The 17,399-nt window shown below is 38.4% G+C and overlaps 1 protein-coding gene across 1 annotated transcript in view; it reads right to left on the minus strand.

Moving 5' to 3' along the window:
- Window positions 1–424: 424 nt before the first annotated feature.
- The window catches only part of LOC129240698 (uncharacterized), a 106,357-nt gene continuing 89,382 nt past the window's right edge, over window positions 425–17,399 (minus strand). Inside the window, exons 12-13 of the mRNA XM_054876652.1 lie at window positions 10,123–10,225; window positions 425–559 (exon numbers count right to left, since the gene is read on the minus strand). Of these exons, the coding sequence (XP_054732627.1) occupies window positions 425–559; window positions 10,123–10,225 (238 nt within the window). The remainder of the gene's footprint in view (window positions 560–10,122; window positions 10,226–17,399) is intronic.

The raw sequence follows: 17,399 nt of genomic DNA on the forward strand, positions 1-17,399 counted from the left end.
TAAGTTAGTGCCAATGTGAATGCAGTTGCATGTAAATGTGCGTGTCGGCTACCTGAGTAGCCTCATAGTAGGTACGTGTGTATGTGTTAGCTATCATAGCCAAGTTGTAATACTGGCAAGGTAGCCATGGAACGCAGCTCCAATAGTGATGCATATACAATAGACTCTGTGAGCGCTCGTATACGCCGAGGCGGTCATGCTGTCGCAGATACTCGTATGTATGTAGCAGTACATTAGTAAGTACTATGCAAATGTTGCGCGTGCGAAAATTTTTGGCTGTGGTTGCTGCAGCCGTGTGCTGGCGTTTAGTATCTTGTTTAAGTGTCATTGTCCCAGGTAGGTCGTCTCATAGTTGTGGGCTGTCACTACTCTGGCAGGCATTATCGGTGGCCACTGCCACACATACAAGCGCACTTGCTCAGCCTTATTCTTCTTCTGTCTGCTCGGTGTAACGTTGCCATAATTTATGTTGTATAAGCTCAATGCTGAGTGCCAGTAAACTAACTGCACAGCCAAAGATAAGAACCAAAAGTGCTGATGCAAAGGTTTGTATGTCGACCTGTGCGAGAGTGTGAAAGAAAGCGAGGTATGATTATCATGAGAAAAAAGTACAAAATTTTACATATACGTACATATACGAGCGTACAAGTATACCAGTCTAGTGCAATATTTTAATCGGAAAAGGCACGATTTTATGTATATTTGAATATGCTTATAAACAGGGTGCGCCTTATGGCAATTTAAAATTTCAGCTAATCACCTAACATATGCCATAAGTAAACTGCGCTTCAAAGAACTTGTATACAGGGTGTTCCATCTGGTACATGGGAGCTATGAAAAATTGAGTGAAATGTACAGGGCGGGCTAAATAAGACCTACTAATGACCAAAGACTACTGCCTAGCAGTATGCGCAGCTGCTCCATCTTGTTGAAACCACAAATTAGAATACTGTTCCGCCATTGGCCGCAAAAAGTTTTCAATCAATGTTCTGTAAGAAGCTCTTCAAATCGATTCCGGCGTTTCATCCTCATTTTCGAAGAAATATGGACCGATAACTCTACTGGCCATAACACCGCACCAAGCAGTACAAGCAGAACTGATGTTGTGTGTTGCCCTTGGATTTTCAGAGCGCCACAATCTACAGTTTTGTTTATTGACATAACCATTTCAATGGAAATGCGCTTCATCCGACATCAAAACATTATTTAAAAAATCAACTTGTGTGGCTAATTGTGTAAGAATAGAAAAACTTGATCATTTTAACGCGTTGTGTTGTACTGTAGAGTTCCACAATAAATTTCGAACAATTCAATTATAACCTAAAAAAAGAGAAAAATAAATATGTCAAAAAATAAAAAAATTATTTGTGCTTAACATTAGTAGGCTTCTCTCTCAATTGCATCCGAATACTTCGTCATCAGGCTCATTTGGGTTCCCGGGCACAGCGGCATAGAGGGAAACTGCTGGGCTGATGAGCTGGCTAGACAGGGAACTTTAGAGACGGTTTCGTCGCGAAATGAGAGAATTGGGGTTCCCCTGACCTGTGGTCTGCTCCTGGAAAGATGGGCCTCGAGTCAACTCAGCGAGCGCTGGGCTAGTGCGCAAACGTGCAAGGTCGCGAGATTCTTCTGGCCACGTGTAGATCGGGGATGCTCAGGGGAACTCCTAAGGCTAACAAAGCCCCAGCTCTCAAATTTGTTGGGCATCCTTATCGGACATTGTTCGTTAGGTGTTCATGCCGTGAGACTTGGGATGGCCTCAAGTCCGTTCTGCAGAACCTGTCTGGAGGACGAGGTGGAATCATCTCAACACCTTCTTCTCAGCTTCCCTGCTCTCGTCTGGCAAAGACTTAGACATTTGGGCTCTCACTTTTTCGCTACGCCTGCGGATATAGCCGGTGTAAATATCATAAATTTGGTTAAGCTCATCAGTAGCTTGTTGAGGCTAACTATGAACGCAAATCAGCCACCGTCGGCATCGACGTAGAATGTATGGTCATCATCGCCTCAAATCCCAAGGCTGCTCCTTCCTTCCCCTCTCCTTTCTCCTCTCCCATGATTGGCACCACAACGGACGAATTTTTAATATTTGTCCAAGTGAGCCCGTAGCTAGGACAACCATTTAACCTAACCTAACCTAACATTAGTAGGCCTTATTTTGCCCACCCTGTATAACAATTTTGGCTCCTCCCGGTTAAAATTTAATTTGATATAATCCACTTTATTGGATTAAAGATCGTAAATGATATTGAGAAGATGGCCACCATTTCCTGTGACGCACACTTGGACTCTTTTCTCTCCACTTTTCATAACATTTTGCAGCAGTTTTGGTGTTAGAACTTGGATTTTGTGGTTCATTTTTCTTATTCCTTTATTACTCCGCTTAGGAACATTGGGCTTCAACAAAATATTTGAATCTTATTCTTTTAACGGCTGTTCTCTTTACGACATCCCACATTTGGTTAACTGCTTCTAATTCACGAAGGACGGGTCACAGGTGGCAGTCAGCAGATGACCATCTTGCCGAGAAGCATCGCCAAGGCGAGTGGAGTGCCGCCTTCAAATAAGCACACCTTAAATACTTTCTCCTTCCAGCAGCGCCGGCATTTGTTCACCTAGTTAGTGCGGCCGGCAGCGATCGTCTGAACTTGGATTAAGCGGCCCGCTATAGAAACGTGTTCACGGAAGCCGGCTTCCCATGCCGGCCTAGCGGCTCACTGGCAGTCCCAGTACTAGGATCGGGTATGATAGTCCAATCAGCTATCCACGTTAAAAAACATACGATTCATGAAACTTCAACAAATAATATCCTTGAGGTTTATTAGCTTTTTTGGCGATGAGCCGCGAAGGAAAAATTATATTGAGTAAAATCATCATCTGCACAGCGTATGGAACTAACATATATGTTACATATATAATTGGCGCTTACACCCTTCGAGGATATATTTGTCTGAGCACCTCTCCCTACTTGTGGCGTGCTTCTTGATGTTGTTCCACAAATGAGGGGACCTAAAGTTTTAAGCCGACTCCGAACGACAAATGATTTTCTATAAGCAATTTCTTTAAAGCAGAAATGCACTCGGAGACTGGTCATTGACGAGGGGCGACCAGTATTAGAAAAAACTTTTTCTATCATTTGGTGGGTATTTCATGCTCGGAGACTCCAACCTGTGCGCTTCCGAATGGTAGTCCAACCCATTCGGCGACGGCGGCGGTCGGAGCTAATAAGCCGTTTTTCTACCGATACTGATCAGCATTACGGTATAGCCTTTGTCGATCTATAAAAATAATGAACCGATAATGTTTGTAGCGTACACACCATTCTCAACAGAGACTTTAACGTCATCAAAAATCTTATGCTAGCTTTTACTCTTACGAGAACATCAACAATTCCCTCAAATCATAGTTCTTCCAACGTTAACGATATTCCTTCATAATCTTCATCAAAAGGCCATGGTGTAATACGAGGCTTGCTTTTTGTTTTCATTGAAAACAATTTTTCATGTAACGGGTCCTAATGCCAACGCAAAACGCCACTACGTGAGATTTCAATTTTTATAAAAATTTATATAAAGAACCACGTGCTTAAATGAGAGACCCTTAAACGTCGGAGGGACCCCACTGAAAGCTCTATCTCTTTTAGCTTTGACCTAGGGCTCTACACGAGTTGGTTACGACATCTTGCACATAGGTTGTTCACGTTGCGCAGGGACGTGAACGTGGGTGCGAGATGAAGTCGAGATGAAGCATAGTAGCACAACTGTAAATGCATACCCAGAAGTAGTACTAGCAGTACTACGCCCCATTGTCCCCCCTAACCTCTCCTAGTCAAAGAAAAGAACCACTACATTTTCTTTTTATCACATTTTCCTCTTAAAGTCCACTTTAAGCATCAGATATAATGCAAACTCAATTTTTCATTCTTTCTCTGCCTGGCAGCCGAAAAAGATTCCGGGTTTTTTCGGATTGGTTTTTTGAATGTCCGAATGAAGAAGACAACAAAAATGTTCAGCAACTTCTTGGCAGTCGCCTTTAGCAGCGATCGCACCAACACCATCTGTAAGGTGATCATTCTTTTGGTGGTACGACACGGAATCCGAAGACGAAGACATTCACCCATCAGCTGATAGCGAAATGTACCTCATCACTCACGATGGTACGCACGTTGAGTTAAGGTATTCGAATACTTACTTTAAAAATAAAGTTTCTGCGCGTTCTGCGATTGTTTACCAGCTTCCCAGCTCCCAGCTTAAAATTTTACTGCACAGACGTTTTTAAAAGGTTTAAGGGGAAGCAAGCAATTTATGCAAACTTCTCATGTATTAGGTATAAATGGAACACCCTGTTGAAATGAGCTGATCAAAGTTGGATTTCCAAGTGATCGATCACCGAACCCGGACGAAATATGGAAATGGCTTTGCGAGAATAATGTAGGTTCTGTATGACCTATGAAGAGGAAGAAACGATTCTTAACTATCTGATACCGTAGCCTTACATAGGATCGCCGGCTGATCGAAATCAGATAACAAAAATTGAGTCGAAAACTTAGTATGTATTTCGTTTTAGAGTTAGATCGTGTAATTAGCTTATCCAGATTTCAGAAAATCAGGGTTGTGTTTATTATATTCAAGTTTTAAAAATCAATCCCGGGAATCAAGGGATAAAGCTTGTACATTTCTATTAGAAGTAACGTTACCGAAGAAGGGTTTTCGGCAATCTAACCACGCTCTGAATTATATAAGCGTTTCTTTTTAGAAACAAATTAAAATAATTTTTTTTGTCATTGATTTGTTCGAAAGAGCAAACATTCTGAGGATTTATGGAGTACTAGCAAACCCAGCCCCCTTCGCTGGGCACACTAAAATAGAATAGATATGGTTTAGAACAGAAAATATATGATTTTCATATTATTTATTTCTTTATTCTTTATTCAAGCGCTTTGGCATAAACAATATTTTTTGTTTTTCTATTTGTTTTTGAGTAAATATAAAATATAAATTGAAAATCAGGAAAAAAGAAGATTGTTTTTAAATGTCAAATCAACGCATATGAATAAACAATCGTCTTTTTTCCTGATCATCCATGAATTTTTCGTTTCAATTTATGTGTTTTATTAAGCATTGGAGCTTTTTTAACCATTATCCATTTATATTTTTCAAAAAAAAAACGAAAAAAATTTTTTTTTCACGAACACATAATTTCATTCGGATTTCACATTAAATTCTCAAATTTCGTAAGAAATTATTCACTGTTCCAAAATCCACTCCAAAAAAATTCACAAACAATTTTTACATGTTGCACTTACGTTTTTTCCTTATGGCATCCAAATCAGAAAGAAATATTGACACATTGTAACTCACACTGTCTATTTGACAGTTCAGTTCCGCCCCAAGCGTTAAAAAAGTAAGCGACATTATGGATGGTTCAAAAGAACGCTGTACCCGTTGCCAGTGCTCCGAATTACAACCAAACTTTACCAAACCCATTTTCAATACTTACTTAACAATGTGCGTAAGTTTGGTTTAATTCGGTGCAAAGACACGGCGGGTCCACGTTTTGGCATATATTTCGAGACCCTAGTCATCAATAGGTATGAAAATTACCCCGTATTAAAGCACTTATCAACAGCTTTCATTTGATACCCATATTGTACATACACATCCGCAGGTTACCCGGGTCCACGTTTTGACCTATATCTCGAGACCCTATCTACCAATAGGAATCCAAACTATACGGAAACCATCTTCAATACCTCCTTAACAATGTGTGTAAGTTTGGTTTAATTGGGTGCAAAGACACGGCGGGTCCACGTTTTGGCATATATTTCCAGACCTTAGCCATCAATAGGTATGAAAATTACCCCGTATTAAAGCACTTATCAACAGCTTTCATTTGATACCCATATTGTACATACACATCCGAAGGTTACCCGGGTCCACGTTTTGACCTATATCTCGAGACCCTATCTACCAATAGGTATCCAAACTATACGGAAACCATCTTCAATACCTCCTTAACAATGTGTGTAAGTTTGGTTTAATTCGGTGCAAAGACACGGCGGGTCCACGTTTTGGAATATATTTCCAGACCCTAGTCATCAATAGGTATGAAAATTACCCCATATTAAAGCACTTATCAACAGCTTTCATTTGATACCCATATTGTACAACCAAAGGTTACCCGGGTCCACGTTTTGACCTATATCTCGAGACCCCAGTCACGGAGCGGCATGAAAAATACTCTGAACTAAAGCATTCACCAACAGCTTCCATTTGATACCCATATTGTACATACACGTCCGAAGGTTACCCGGGTCCACGTTTTGACCTATATCTCGAGACCCTATCTACCAATAGGTATTCAAACTATACGGAAATCATCTTCAATATCTACTTAACAATGTGTGTAAGTTTGGTTTAATTCGGTTCAAAGACACGGCGGGTCCACGTTTTGGCATATATTTCGAGACCCTAGTCATCAATAGGTATGAAGATTACCCCGTATTAAAGCACTTATCAACAGCTTTCATTTGATATCCATATTGTACAAACACATTCTAGGGTCCACGTTTTGGTCTCTATCTCGAGACCCTAGTCACGGAGCGGATGGAAATACTCTGAACTAAAGCATTCACCAACAGCTTCCATTTGATACCCATATTGTACATACGCATCCGAAGGTTACCCGGGTCCACGTTTTGACCTATATCTCGAGACCCTATCTACCAATAGGTATCCAAACTATACGAAACCCATTTTCAATACTTACTTAACAATGTGCGTAAGTTTGGTTTAATTCGGTGCAAAGACACGGCGGGTCCACGTTTTGGCATATATTTCGAGACCCTAGTCATCAATTGGTATGAAAATTACCCCGTATTAAAGCACTTATCAACAGCTTTCATTTGATACCCATATTGTACATACACAACCAAAGGTTACCCGGGTCCACGTTTTGACCTATATCTCGAGACCCCAGTCACGGAGCGGCATAAAAAATACTCTGTACTAAAGCATTCACCAACAGCTTTCATTTGATACCCATATTGTACATACACGTCCGAAGGTTACCCGGGTCCACGTTTTGACCTATATCTCGAGCCCTATTTCCAAAATAAAATATAATCCATGTTACTCGTGGATAATGTAGCTTTCGAATGGTGAAAGAATTTTTAAAATCGGTCCAGTAGTTTTTGAGCCTATTCGTAACAAACAAACAAACAAAGTTTTCCTCTTTATAATATTAGTATAGATAATATAATTTTACTCAGGTGGCCACCTTCGCATTAGCGCGTCCTATTAATCCATTTTTTCAAGACTTAGGCGACGGATTCTCACGAATGGTTTGCTCGATATTTGTTTAAGGGCCTGAATCGTTAAGCGTTTGTTCTCATAGCATCGAAGTTAAACAGAATCCTACAAAACAAAAGCCTAATGGCGTCAAATTGCAACTCCCAGGCGATCAATTCACATCGTCGAGGTAGCTAATAAAAGCGATTACTGAAACGATTGACTCTGACATTGGGCGTACGGTATGGCGCGCCATTTTGCCATAAGCATAGATAGCCCAAATCTCCATGCATTCAATTTTCGGCTACAAAAACTAATTTATTATGCCGCTGTAAAGCTCACCGTTGACCGGAATGGCGTTTTCAGCAGCATTTCTAAAGAAAAATGGGCCAATAAAGCGGCATCTCAAAAATCCGCAACTATCTCTTACTCTTTGAAAATGCATTGGCTGATCCTTAGTGATCACATGCAGGTTTTCTGTTCACCAGATGAGCCAAATTGACTTGTTAGCATTGCCGTTAAGATGAAATGCGTTTCCTCACAAAAGATTAATTAAACTTACATATTTTCAATAAACGAACAGTTTGGGCTGCACAACATTGTTCGTGCGAAATTTCTCAAGATTTTTTTAGCGTAAAGCGACTTATTTCGTTCGGCGCGGACATAATACTAACGTTCTGTCAAGATTTCTAGCGGGAAAGAGCCCACTGTCAACGTAACATATGACTAAAGGAAAGACTTCCGGCCACCGTAGCCGAATGGGTTGGTGCGTAACTATCATTCGGAAGTGCGTAGATTGGAGTCTCCGTGCATGAAAAACCAAATAATAGAAAAGTTTTTTCTAATAGCGATGGCCCCTCAGTAGGCAATGGCAAACCTCCGAGTGTATTTCTGCCATGATACAACATCAATTCAAATCAACATCAAATCACACCACAAATAGGAGGAAGAGCTCGTGCAAATATCCAAGAAGTTACATCCCTTCTTGGACGCGACTTTGTACAATTTATAAGTATATTTTATATACGGAAAGTCTCTATATGGACCACCCTGTAATTGTGCTGTTTTGAAATATTATGTTCCTATATTCCGAATTTTGTCAGAATAGCCAAAAAATAATTGAAATCTAAAAGTGTGCACACAATACGAGGGTTGCTATTTATATTTCTGGTCTGACAATCGCAAAAATAATATTTGTGTTTGAAAACGATTTTTTTTTTTGTTTTCAAAATATTCTCCAAGATGATCAACACACTTTTTCCATGCATTTTTTGGCCGAGGTGAGTTTTTAAAGTCACTGTAAACAACACTTCTACAGCTTACGCATACAAAATGTTCCGAGTGTGTTTATAGTCAGTCCCTAAGTTCGTGCGTTTTTTAAAGGTGATTTTAAAATTAATAAAAAATATGTTTAAAGTATTTATTAATCAGCAATATATTTTCCTTCATTATTTACAATGTCTACCCAGAGTTCAAGGAAATTTTTAACTCCCTGCTCAAAAAATTAGTTGTCCTTGGAGCCAAAATACGCTTCGATATCCCTTTTTATAGCTTCTTTTGAGGAGTAGTTCTTGTTGCTCATATGGGGTTGAAATCCACGGAAAAGGTGATAATCACAAGTTGCAATATTCAAAGAGTATGGTGGATGTGCCATTAGCTCCCATCCGATCTCGTTCAGCTTGCCTAATGTTTGCCTTGCGGTGTGAGGTCTTGCGTAGCCGTGGTGAAACAAAACTTTGCGTCTATTCACTAAAGACGGTCGATTTTTTTTAAGTGCCTCATTCAGGTTTGATAGCTGATGGGAATAATAATCAGCAGTTATCATCTGGTTTGGTTCCAAAAGTTAATAATAAACAATACCGGCCATATCCCACCAAATAGACAGGAGAATCTTCTTGGGTTGAAGGCCATCTCTAGGGGTTGATTCTGGTGTTTAATCTTTATCTAACCATTAGCATTTGCAAACAGGTTTATTGTAAAAGACCCATTTTTCATCACCAGTAACGATACGGTCCAAAAAACTTTCATTTTCAAGCCGTTCCCGCAGCTGAGAACAAACATTCACCCTCTGCTGAAGGTTGGCGACGGAAAGTCTATGCGGAACCCATTTTCCCAGCGTTGAAACCTTTCGCAACTGAACCAGGTGCCTGTGAACTGTTTCATGCGATGAATTTAACCTCTGAGCTATCATATCGACTGTCAAATTTGGCTCAGCTTCTACGAGGTCGAGCAAGGCGTCGGAGTTAAAGACTTCAGGACGACCAGCGCGCGGGGCTTCCTCCACGTCGCCGTTGCCACTTCGGAATTTTTAAAACCACTTTTGCGCAGTCCTTACACTCACGGTATCCTCTCCGTGAACAGTGTTTATTTCTGCAGCAGCAGTTGTTGCATTTTTCCCACTTTTATAAGAAAAATACAAAATATGCCTCTTATACGCGTTCGAAGATTCCATTTTATTTTTTAACAACACGTGCTTCTATCCGCGATTAAATCACTTGTTGAATGCAAAATATATCAAAGAAAATATAAATAGTGCCATTATATTCCGCGAATAATTTTTTGTATGCAAAAATCGTACAAAAGTGAAATTATGGGTAAAATACGCGGGAACTTATGAACTGACCTGATATATCAAACTTTCCTATAGAAACGTCAAATGGCGTCTGAGAACACTAGAAGTGTCCAAGGCTAGAAATATAAATAGCAACCCTCGTATAAAAAATTGGATTAATATTAACTACACTCCGTTTTATATGAAATATAATCCAAATAGCTTAAACTTTTTGAATTTTTCATTCGTCTTTTAATTTGCTTCAGTCCAACCCAAACTCACCCGCAAATCATCCGTATGTATTTGTTTAACACAGCGCGGTTTCGGAGAATGCCACACTTTTCGCTGATAATCCATTAGACCGGTCTCCGTGACACGCCGTAAACTAAAAGGGACCGTAAAACAAAATTACAATACATTCTAATACATTTTCCTTCCAATTTTAGTAGAAAACCAAAGGATAATAGAACGAGTAATATGCAAAAATAAACCTATAAAGAATGAGTTAGAAAAACACGAAACACAAAATCAGATGTTACTTGTGGGAAAAGTTTTTTTATTGTTTTATTTTTAAAATTTTTATTGCTTTCCACGTAGACCACCATTACATAAAATCCTGCCGATCTCAACCACATACGCTCAACTAAATTCCAAACATCATGTTGCACATCTGCTCATACGCCTACATGTTTCTCGGGCTGGGGGCGGGCGTGTGAGTTCACATGTGCCACAATCAAACTTGAATTAATTCTCATTCAGATTCATATTTCATTGGGGAATTTACAGGCAGGTATGCTATTACTTACCAACTCATGCTAATTTCATATCTGCCACATGCCATATGTGGCACCAACGCTGCTGTTCAATAGCGGCAAGAACTAACAGATAAATATACTTGTATGTGTGCACTTAAGTAAGATGCAATGTACGAGGGGTGATCAGTAAGTACATTTATTTTAAAAGTTTATCAAATGATTGTTTGGTTTTGTTTTTTTTTTTTCTTTTTTTGATTACATTCACAAATAAACCAGGTACTACCTAATATATAAATGCATGAAGTTACCCAGACGAATGGTCATAGAAAGCTCAGAACATGCCCTTTGTGAATGTCCTGCATCAGGCAGACACAGATCTCACCATCTTGGTGGTACGGTAGTATCTCGATTCAACCTTTGGAACAACAGATTATTATCCGAAATTATCTTAAAAAGTTTGGTGTGATGTGGAATCAGCGGTATAAAGTGTACAAAAATGTTGATTACTTTTCTAAGCGCGGCTTGAAACGCGTCCAACTTTTTAAGCGGGACTCTTCCTTGTGATTACACTAAACACGATCAGTTCTTGCTAAAAAGGGAATAAGTCTGAGTATCAACACCATCGGACGACGACTGAAGGAGGCGAACATATCCTACCGTCCCACATCATCAAAACAACTGTTCTCAGAAAAAACACATTGAGAAACAACGAAACAAGAAAATGGTGTCACAGTATTGGACTGGCCTTCCCAGTTCCGAAACGCCAACCCCATTGAAAATGTGTGGGGAACTATGAAAACGCACCTTGCCGGAAAGCCAGTCCACGATTTAAAGCAACTTGTGTGTCAAGTTCGCAAAATCTGGTCCTCTTCGTCGACCAGCTACGCCGAAAAGCTGGTTCAAAGCTTGATGATGCCAGGCTATACTCGACAACGATTAGACAACGATAAAACTACACGGCTTACTGAGTAATTGCGAGTCGTAGTTTTGTACATACTTTCTGTAAACAAAATTTTAAATATATATCTTTTATACTCCATAAATAATTGCGTCTCCTTTTTTTCTGACATTTTAGGTTTTTGCTATTTAAACATTTTTAATGATAAGTGTTTTAAAATATCAAGAAATAAACACATATTTCATGAAGCTTAAATTAATTATTAAGAAAAGTAAAATCTATGTAACGAAAAAAGTGTAAGACAAATTTTATTCTATTTATTTGTAATTCTGAGCTTAGTAATTTTGGATCTTCCTTTGACTATAACTTTTTGAAGTCGTTGAGGCATCGACTTGACTAATTTTTGTATAATAGTTTGATAAATTTACCGCTGTCCAGCTATCTTACATTTTCGAAAACCTATTGAGAAAGTGTTGCCTATTCATTTTCAATTGGGTTAAGGTCAGGGAGCAGATTCTTAAATTGATATTTGTACGCCGCCAAAAACGCTTTTGTTGCTTTGGAAACATGAACGGCTGTCGTGCTGGAAAATCCACCTCTCATCGAAACTATCATCAAAAAAAGTGATGAGTCTGCGTCTAGCAGTTCTATATACTTGACATTATTCAGTATTGGAAATATGAAACATAGAGATTGTTGCTTTTGGCACTAATAGCTGCTCAAACCATGACAGAACCATCTCCGAAATTACAAATCATTTTCTCCTCCTTTTTCTACCGTTTATCATGTCAATACATTCAGAAACCATCTGATTCGAAAGCGAAAAAAAAGAAAGAGAAAAAATTACTCTTTCTCATTAATCTTCCCAAAATTTGTACTTTTCTGCAAATGTCAATCTGCCTGTTTACGTCGTGTGGTTAACTAAGGTTTAGGTACTCGTTTTACATATTCTAGACTAGAATCCGCTTGCAAAACTTGTTGCGGCCGACTGGTTTTAACTTCTAAATGACACTCTTCATTTCAGCAGGGCTATTTGATTTATTCATAAGTAAAATTTTATTTCCCGAACATATCTAACGCTAAATTTTGGTTTTCTAAAACTTTTCTTTGTACATCCGTACTTTTCTTTCAATGGAAAGAATGGTTGCTAAGCTGCCAACTCAGGTGACGCTTCTCTCCGGTAAAGCTAGTATCAGCCAACAATATTTCAAAAATAAATAAATAAATAATTGGCGCGTACACTTCAGTTAGGTGTTTGGCCGAGCTACTTTTCCTATTTTTAATGAACGTCTTGATTTTGTTCCAAAAAAAGGAGGAACCTACAGTTTTAAGCCGACTCCGAACGGCAGATATCTTTTATGAGCAGCTTTTTCATTGCAGAAATACATTCGGAAGCGTGCCATTTTCTGTATCTATTAGAGCAAACTTTTTCTTCATTTTGCTGTTTCACGGAGATTCGAACCTACACAGACTCGATTGGTAGTCGCGCACGAACCCATTCGGCTATTGCGATCTCCAACTGTTTAGATAAACTAAAATTTAGAATTCCAAAATCGGTATAATAGAAAGAAAAGAGCGATGCTTCCATTATAATCAAATAATAGAAGCTTGGAAGCAAGTCAAAACAGCAAAACCAGATTTATAGATTTTCGCCAGTTCGTAATACATTTAATGGTGCTCACACTCACCAACGTAAACGCACGCCCGTACGCCCGTATAAGCTGATACGATGAAACAACGATCTACGATACTACGGAACGGAACGGTGGTGAGAATTCATTTACATGAGGCTCTCATTAGTTTCATCGTGTCAGCTGATACGTTCGTACTGGCGTACGTTTACGTTGGTGAGTGTGAGTACCATAAGACTCCCTTTTGGTCCCAACAACAGTTCGGCTGAGAGTGCTCGCCTTCAGAGCCATTACGGCGGGTTAGTCGAATGCTAAATTTGACACTTTTATAGCATCGAAATTGAAATCCACAACTTCCATCTTGATCAAATTGTTCCCGGAAAATATTCAGAAAATTCAAAATACGATTTATTCCTCAAAAGTGAAATTATCGCCTTCAGAGTACTTCCCATTAACTCCAACACACTTATGCGTTTGATCCGATTCTCGAAACACTACAGGAGCTTTATTTGCGGTATAGTCATCAGAGCTGTCTTGAATTTTTTCATTACTTTCTTTTGGCTGTTAATCGCGTTCTCCATGATGGTTTGCTGACTCCATCAAACAGAAAAAAAATCGTGGGATGAACTCGACGGCTGTTGGATAGTATTCTTTGTTTTTTCTTGGTCGAAAATTCACGGATGACGGTGGTACTGTGCGACGATGGGTTATCATGGTTAAAAATGCAGGCGATGCTTAGCCACAAATCTTTTCCTTTTAAGCAAATTGCTTTATATAAACGTCTAATAACGCCCAAATAATAGTCGTTATTAACTGTCTAACATTCAGCAAAAAATTGTGGTGTATAACGCCAAATGTAATGCATAAAAAGCACAAGCATTGCTTTCTTTTTTCACTGAAAATGGCCTGGTTTGTTTTTGGTCTTGGTTCATTTGGAGCCCTCAACTCACTCGCCTGATGTCTGGAGTGTGTGCCTTACTCATAAACCCATTTCACACCTCCGATAATGCGTTTGACGAACGATTGTTGGGTCAGCCTTGGAATTCATGTATTTAGCGATATCAACGCGGTTCCGTTTTTGCATGAAATTCCAGTCCTTTGGGGCCAACTCTGCAGCAACGCAAATCATTAACTACAATGTCTTGAATGGATCCATAAGCAATGTTTAAATGCGCTGCCAGCTCTTTAAAGGTTAATTTGCGGTTAGTGATCAACTTGTCTCTTACTTTATTGATGCTTTCATCCGGTTTTGATGTCGACGTACTGCCACAACGTTCGTCATGCTTGAGGAACTGACGATCTTTTCTTAAACGTTTTACCCCATGTTTGGGTTCAAAAAATTTATTTTTTTTTTTAATTATTTAATTCTGTAATCCTTTCCGAATAATCGCCAATAGGAATTTTCGAGAAATCCTGAAATCTCCATGAGTTACGAAGAATAAAAGCCGAGCGCGCACAGGTCAGAATTGACCTGCCGTTGCAGCTTCAAAATCTCAGCCACGATAAATCAAAATGTAATTTACCAATTTGGACGCGTAAGGTCTCATTTTGTTCGTAATTAATGCCCCTATATTATGAACTAGATTTATTACAATCGAATAATATTTTCGATTTTTTATGGCCCATCAAAGTAAAAAAAAAAATTGTAAAATCGCAATTTTCATGTTTAAGAGGCTGTCATTTCATTGCATTTAATTATTTTTCAGAGATTCCAGTTCATATGATGACGACAACCTTCCTGAATAAAATGATTTTAATTTTTTTTTTTCAGATGAATAGAACTGCCGTTATCATGGCTGAGGTGCGGCGACAACCCTTTTTTTGTGGAGTCATAACTCCGCCATTTTTAAATATTTTAATTTTATTTTTTATGCCGTTATAAAATAAATATCAAACAATGTAATGTAAATAGTAAAAATAGTTGAAGTTTTTTTCCATAAAAAACAAATCCCGAACTTTTCCTTTTTTCGCACGCCGTTCATGGGCGCCTTATGCCACTTGTAAATGGCTATCGTTACCGAAACTTTCCCAACATTTCTAAGTTTTTTGCTCCATTGAACTAATTTTTAACGCATAATTTATTACAAATTTGTAGTCTGCAAATCAAATCAATTTTTAAAATTGTAAAACATCGAAAACACGAGGTAGATTTACTCAAGACGGCTTAACTTTTACAAATTTCAAGAGATGGCGATAAAATTTTGGTAGGGAGACAAACTAACAAAAAAATAACAGAACTGAAATGGGTTGATTTAGAGCATCACCTGGCGCTTATTTCGGGAACTTTTTGTTGTACAGAACTTCAGGTGGTATGCTGAACAAAAACATCCGCCAACATTCGACAACTTTCAACAAAAAATAAATTAGTGTAGGCCTTGAAAATCCCTTATTCTCGTTTCATCTGAGTAGTTGTTAAACATTCCGGACTTTTCGGATTTATTACAATACCAAATTGCTCTGGCCAATTTGAGATTGAAACTTCAACCCGAAAATGTAATTCAAATTGAGAAACCTCTTATCAACCGAGATGAATCCTTGGACTACGTGAATCTGCAGTATTTATGTCATATATTCGTATTTATACACATACAAGACCGTTTGAATTGAATTGGTGTTTGGAGTTGAACATAGGGCTCATGTTTCCCAAATGCGGCCTGTTTGGCATCTTGTGTTCCCTTGTCATGAGCAAGACATGGCTTCCAAACTACAACTTTAACATCACCCATCACCCGCACCACCCGGCAAGTGTGCCCACACAAAATGCTACGATAGCTTCCAACATTCATCCAACTCATGCAAAACAATTGTCCAGTTGTTCAATGAGTGAGCGTAATAAATCTTATCTTATAAGCAACAGCAAATGGCATGTTTGGGTATGTCACGAACTAACATGCGAGGGACTGCAGAAATGAGAAAATCACTGAATTGCTATGAACGTATGCACGCACCCATGTACGACCTTACGAAAATTAATACTTTCGACAAGTATTTAGAAAGTTTATAAATTTTTGCAGAACGGAGATAAAAATTTCCTTAAAATGTTTTTCACTCAGCTTTAGGCCTCAAGCCTCAAACCGTTCGAATTATGTACATATGTATGTGCGTAGCTCTACAAGACTGCAGCGCAAAGGCCATACCGAAATGTATGCATGCACGTGCGTAGGTACTTGAAGTAGCCTGCAATTCTGCTTGTGGTATTAGGAAATGATAGGAGTTTGTTGATTATTCAAAATTGCGTTGATGTTGATTTTTGATTTTTGATTTTAATACAAATTTTGCAGGAAAATTTTACAATATTTTCAAACACTTCTGCATTCCAACTTTGCATAACCATTCAGACTTAAATGCATATAAGCACTTCAAAATATGCTTCAATGCATTTACTGAAATTTATAGTGTTTGATTTACTCGTAATTTAAATTCAGTCTTTGCAAAATAGAAACAGTACTCTTTCACTCTGCTTTATCCTGAATATCATCAGTGTATGTGTGTAAATAGAGTGATTTAAGGCTCTTATGCTCCAATATATAGAACATTGAAAGTATTTAATAAAATTTAAAACTTTTTGACTTTCTATTTACTGAGCAAACTTTAAAATAGCCACTAGACAGATATATTATTTTTTATTATGGAAATGTGCACAAATATCTTAAAAACTATTTATGAAAGATATACGAAATGACCGAAATGGTCATCTGTCGAAATTAAATTGACACTGAATACCAAATTTGTTCCAAATAAAATGCGCAAAGCTTTATGATATTCATTTACAATTAACTGCCTATATTTTAACCCTCCGTTGAACATTTTTTTAAAAACCTTCGGTTGGGCACCACGATCAGGCCAGACCCTATGTATTTACATGCATCAGTATGGGAATATGAGGCAAATGCGCCACTTTTATAATTCATTTTTAAGTATCGCTGTAGTTAGCGCACCACTGAAGGGGACACCTTCGAATAATAAAACGAGTCAACGGACTCACTCTTATATGAAAAGCTTAGTGATTGTGCACAGTGATCAGAAGTTAAAACTCTTATCGCAAAGAAAACACAGGCTTCCTTACGTCTTCGGCAAAAATCTTTGTCGTATGATGAATACAAAAACATTCGTAGTATAGTAAATAAAGGAGTAAACGCAATAAAAAGAGCACATTGGGAACAGTTCTCAGCTGTTATGGACTACGACCTCTATGAAGCGCAGAAAACAGGAAGAAACCCATTAATGAATGTTTATCGTTCTCAGAAGTTCCTATATCTAAATGGATCTCTCTGT

The sequence above is a fragment of the Anastrepha obliqua genome, chromosome 3 (genome assembly GCF_027943255.1).
Source record: "Anastrepha obliqua isolate idAnaObli1 chromosome 3, idAnaObli1_1.0, whole genome shotgun sequence".
Lineage (NCBI taxonomy): Eukaryota > Metazoa > Arthropoda > Insecta > Diptera > Tephritidae > Anastrepha > Anastrepha obliqua.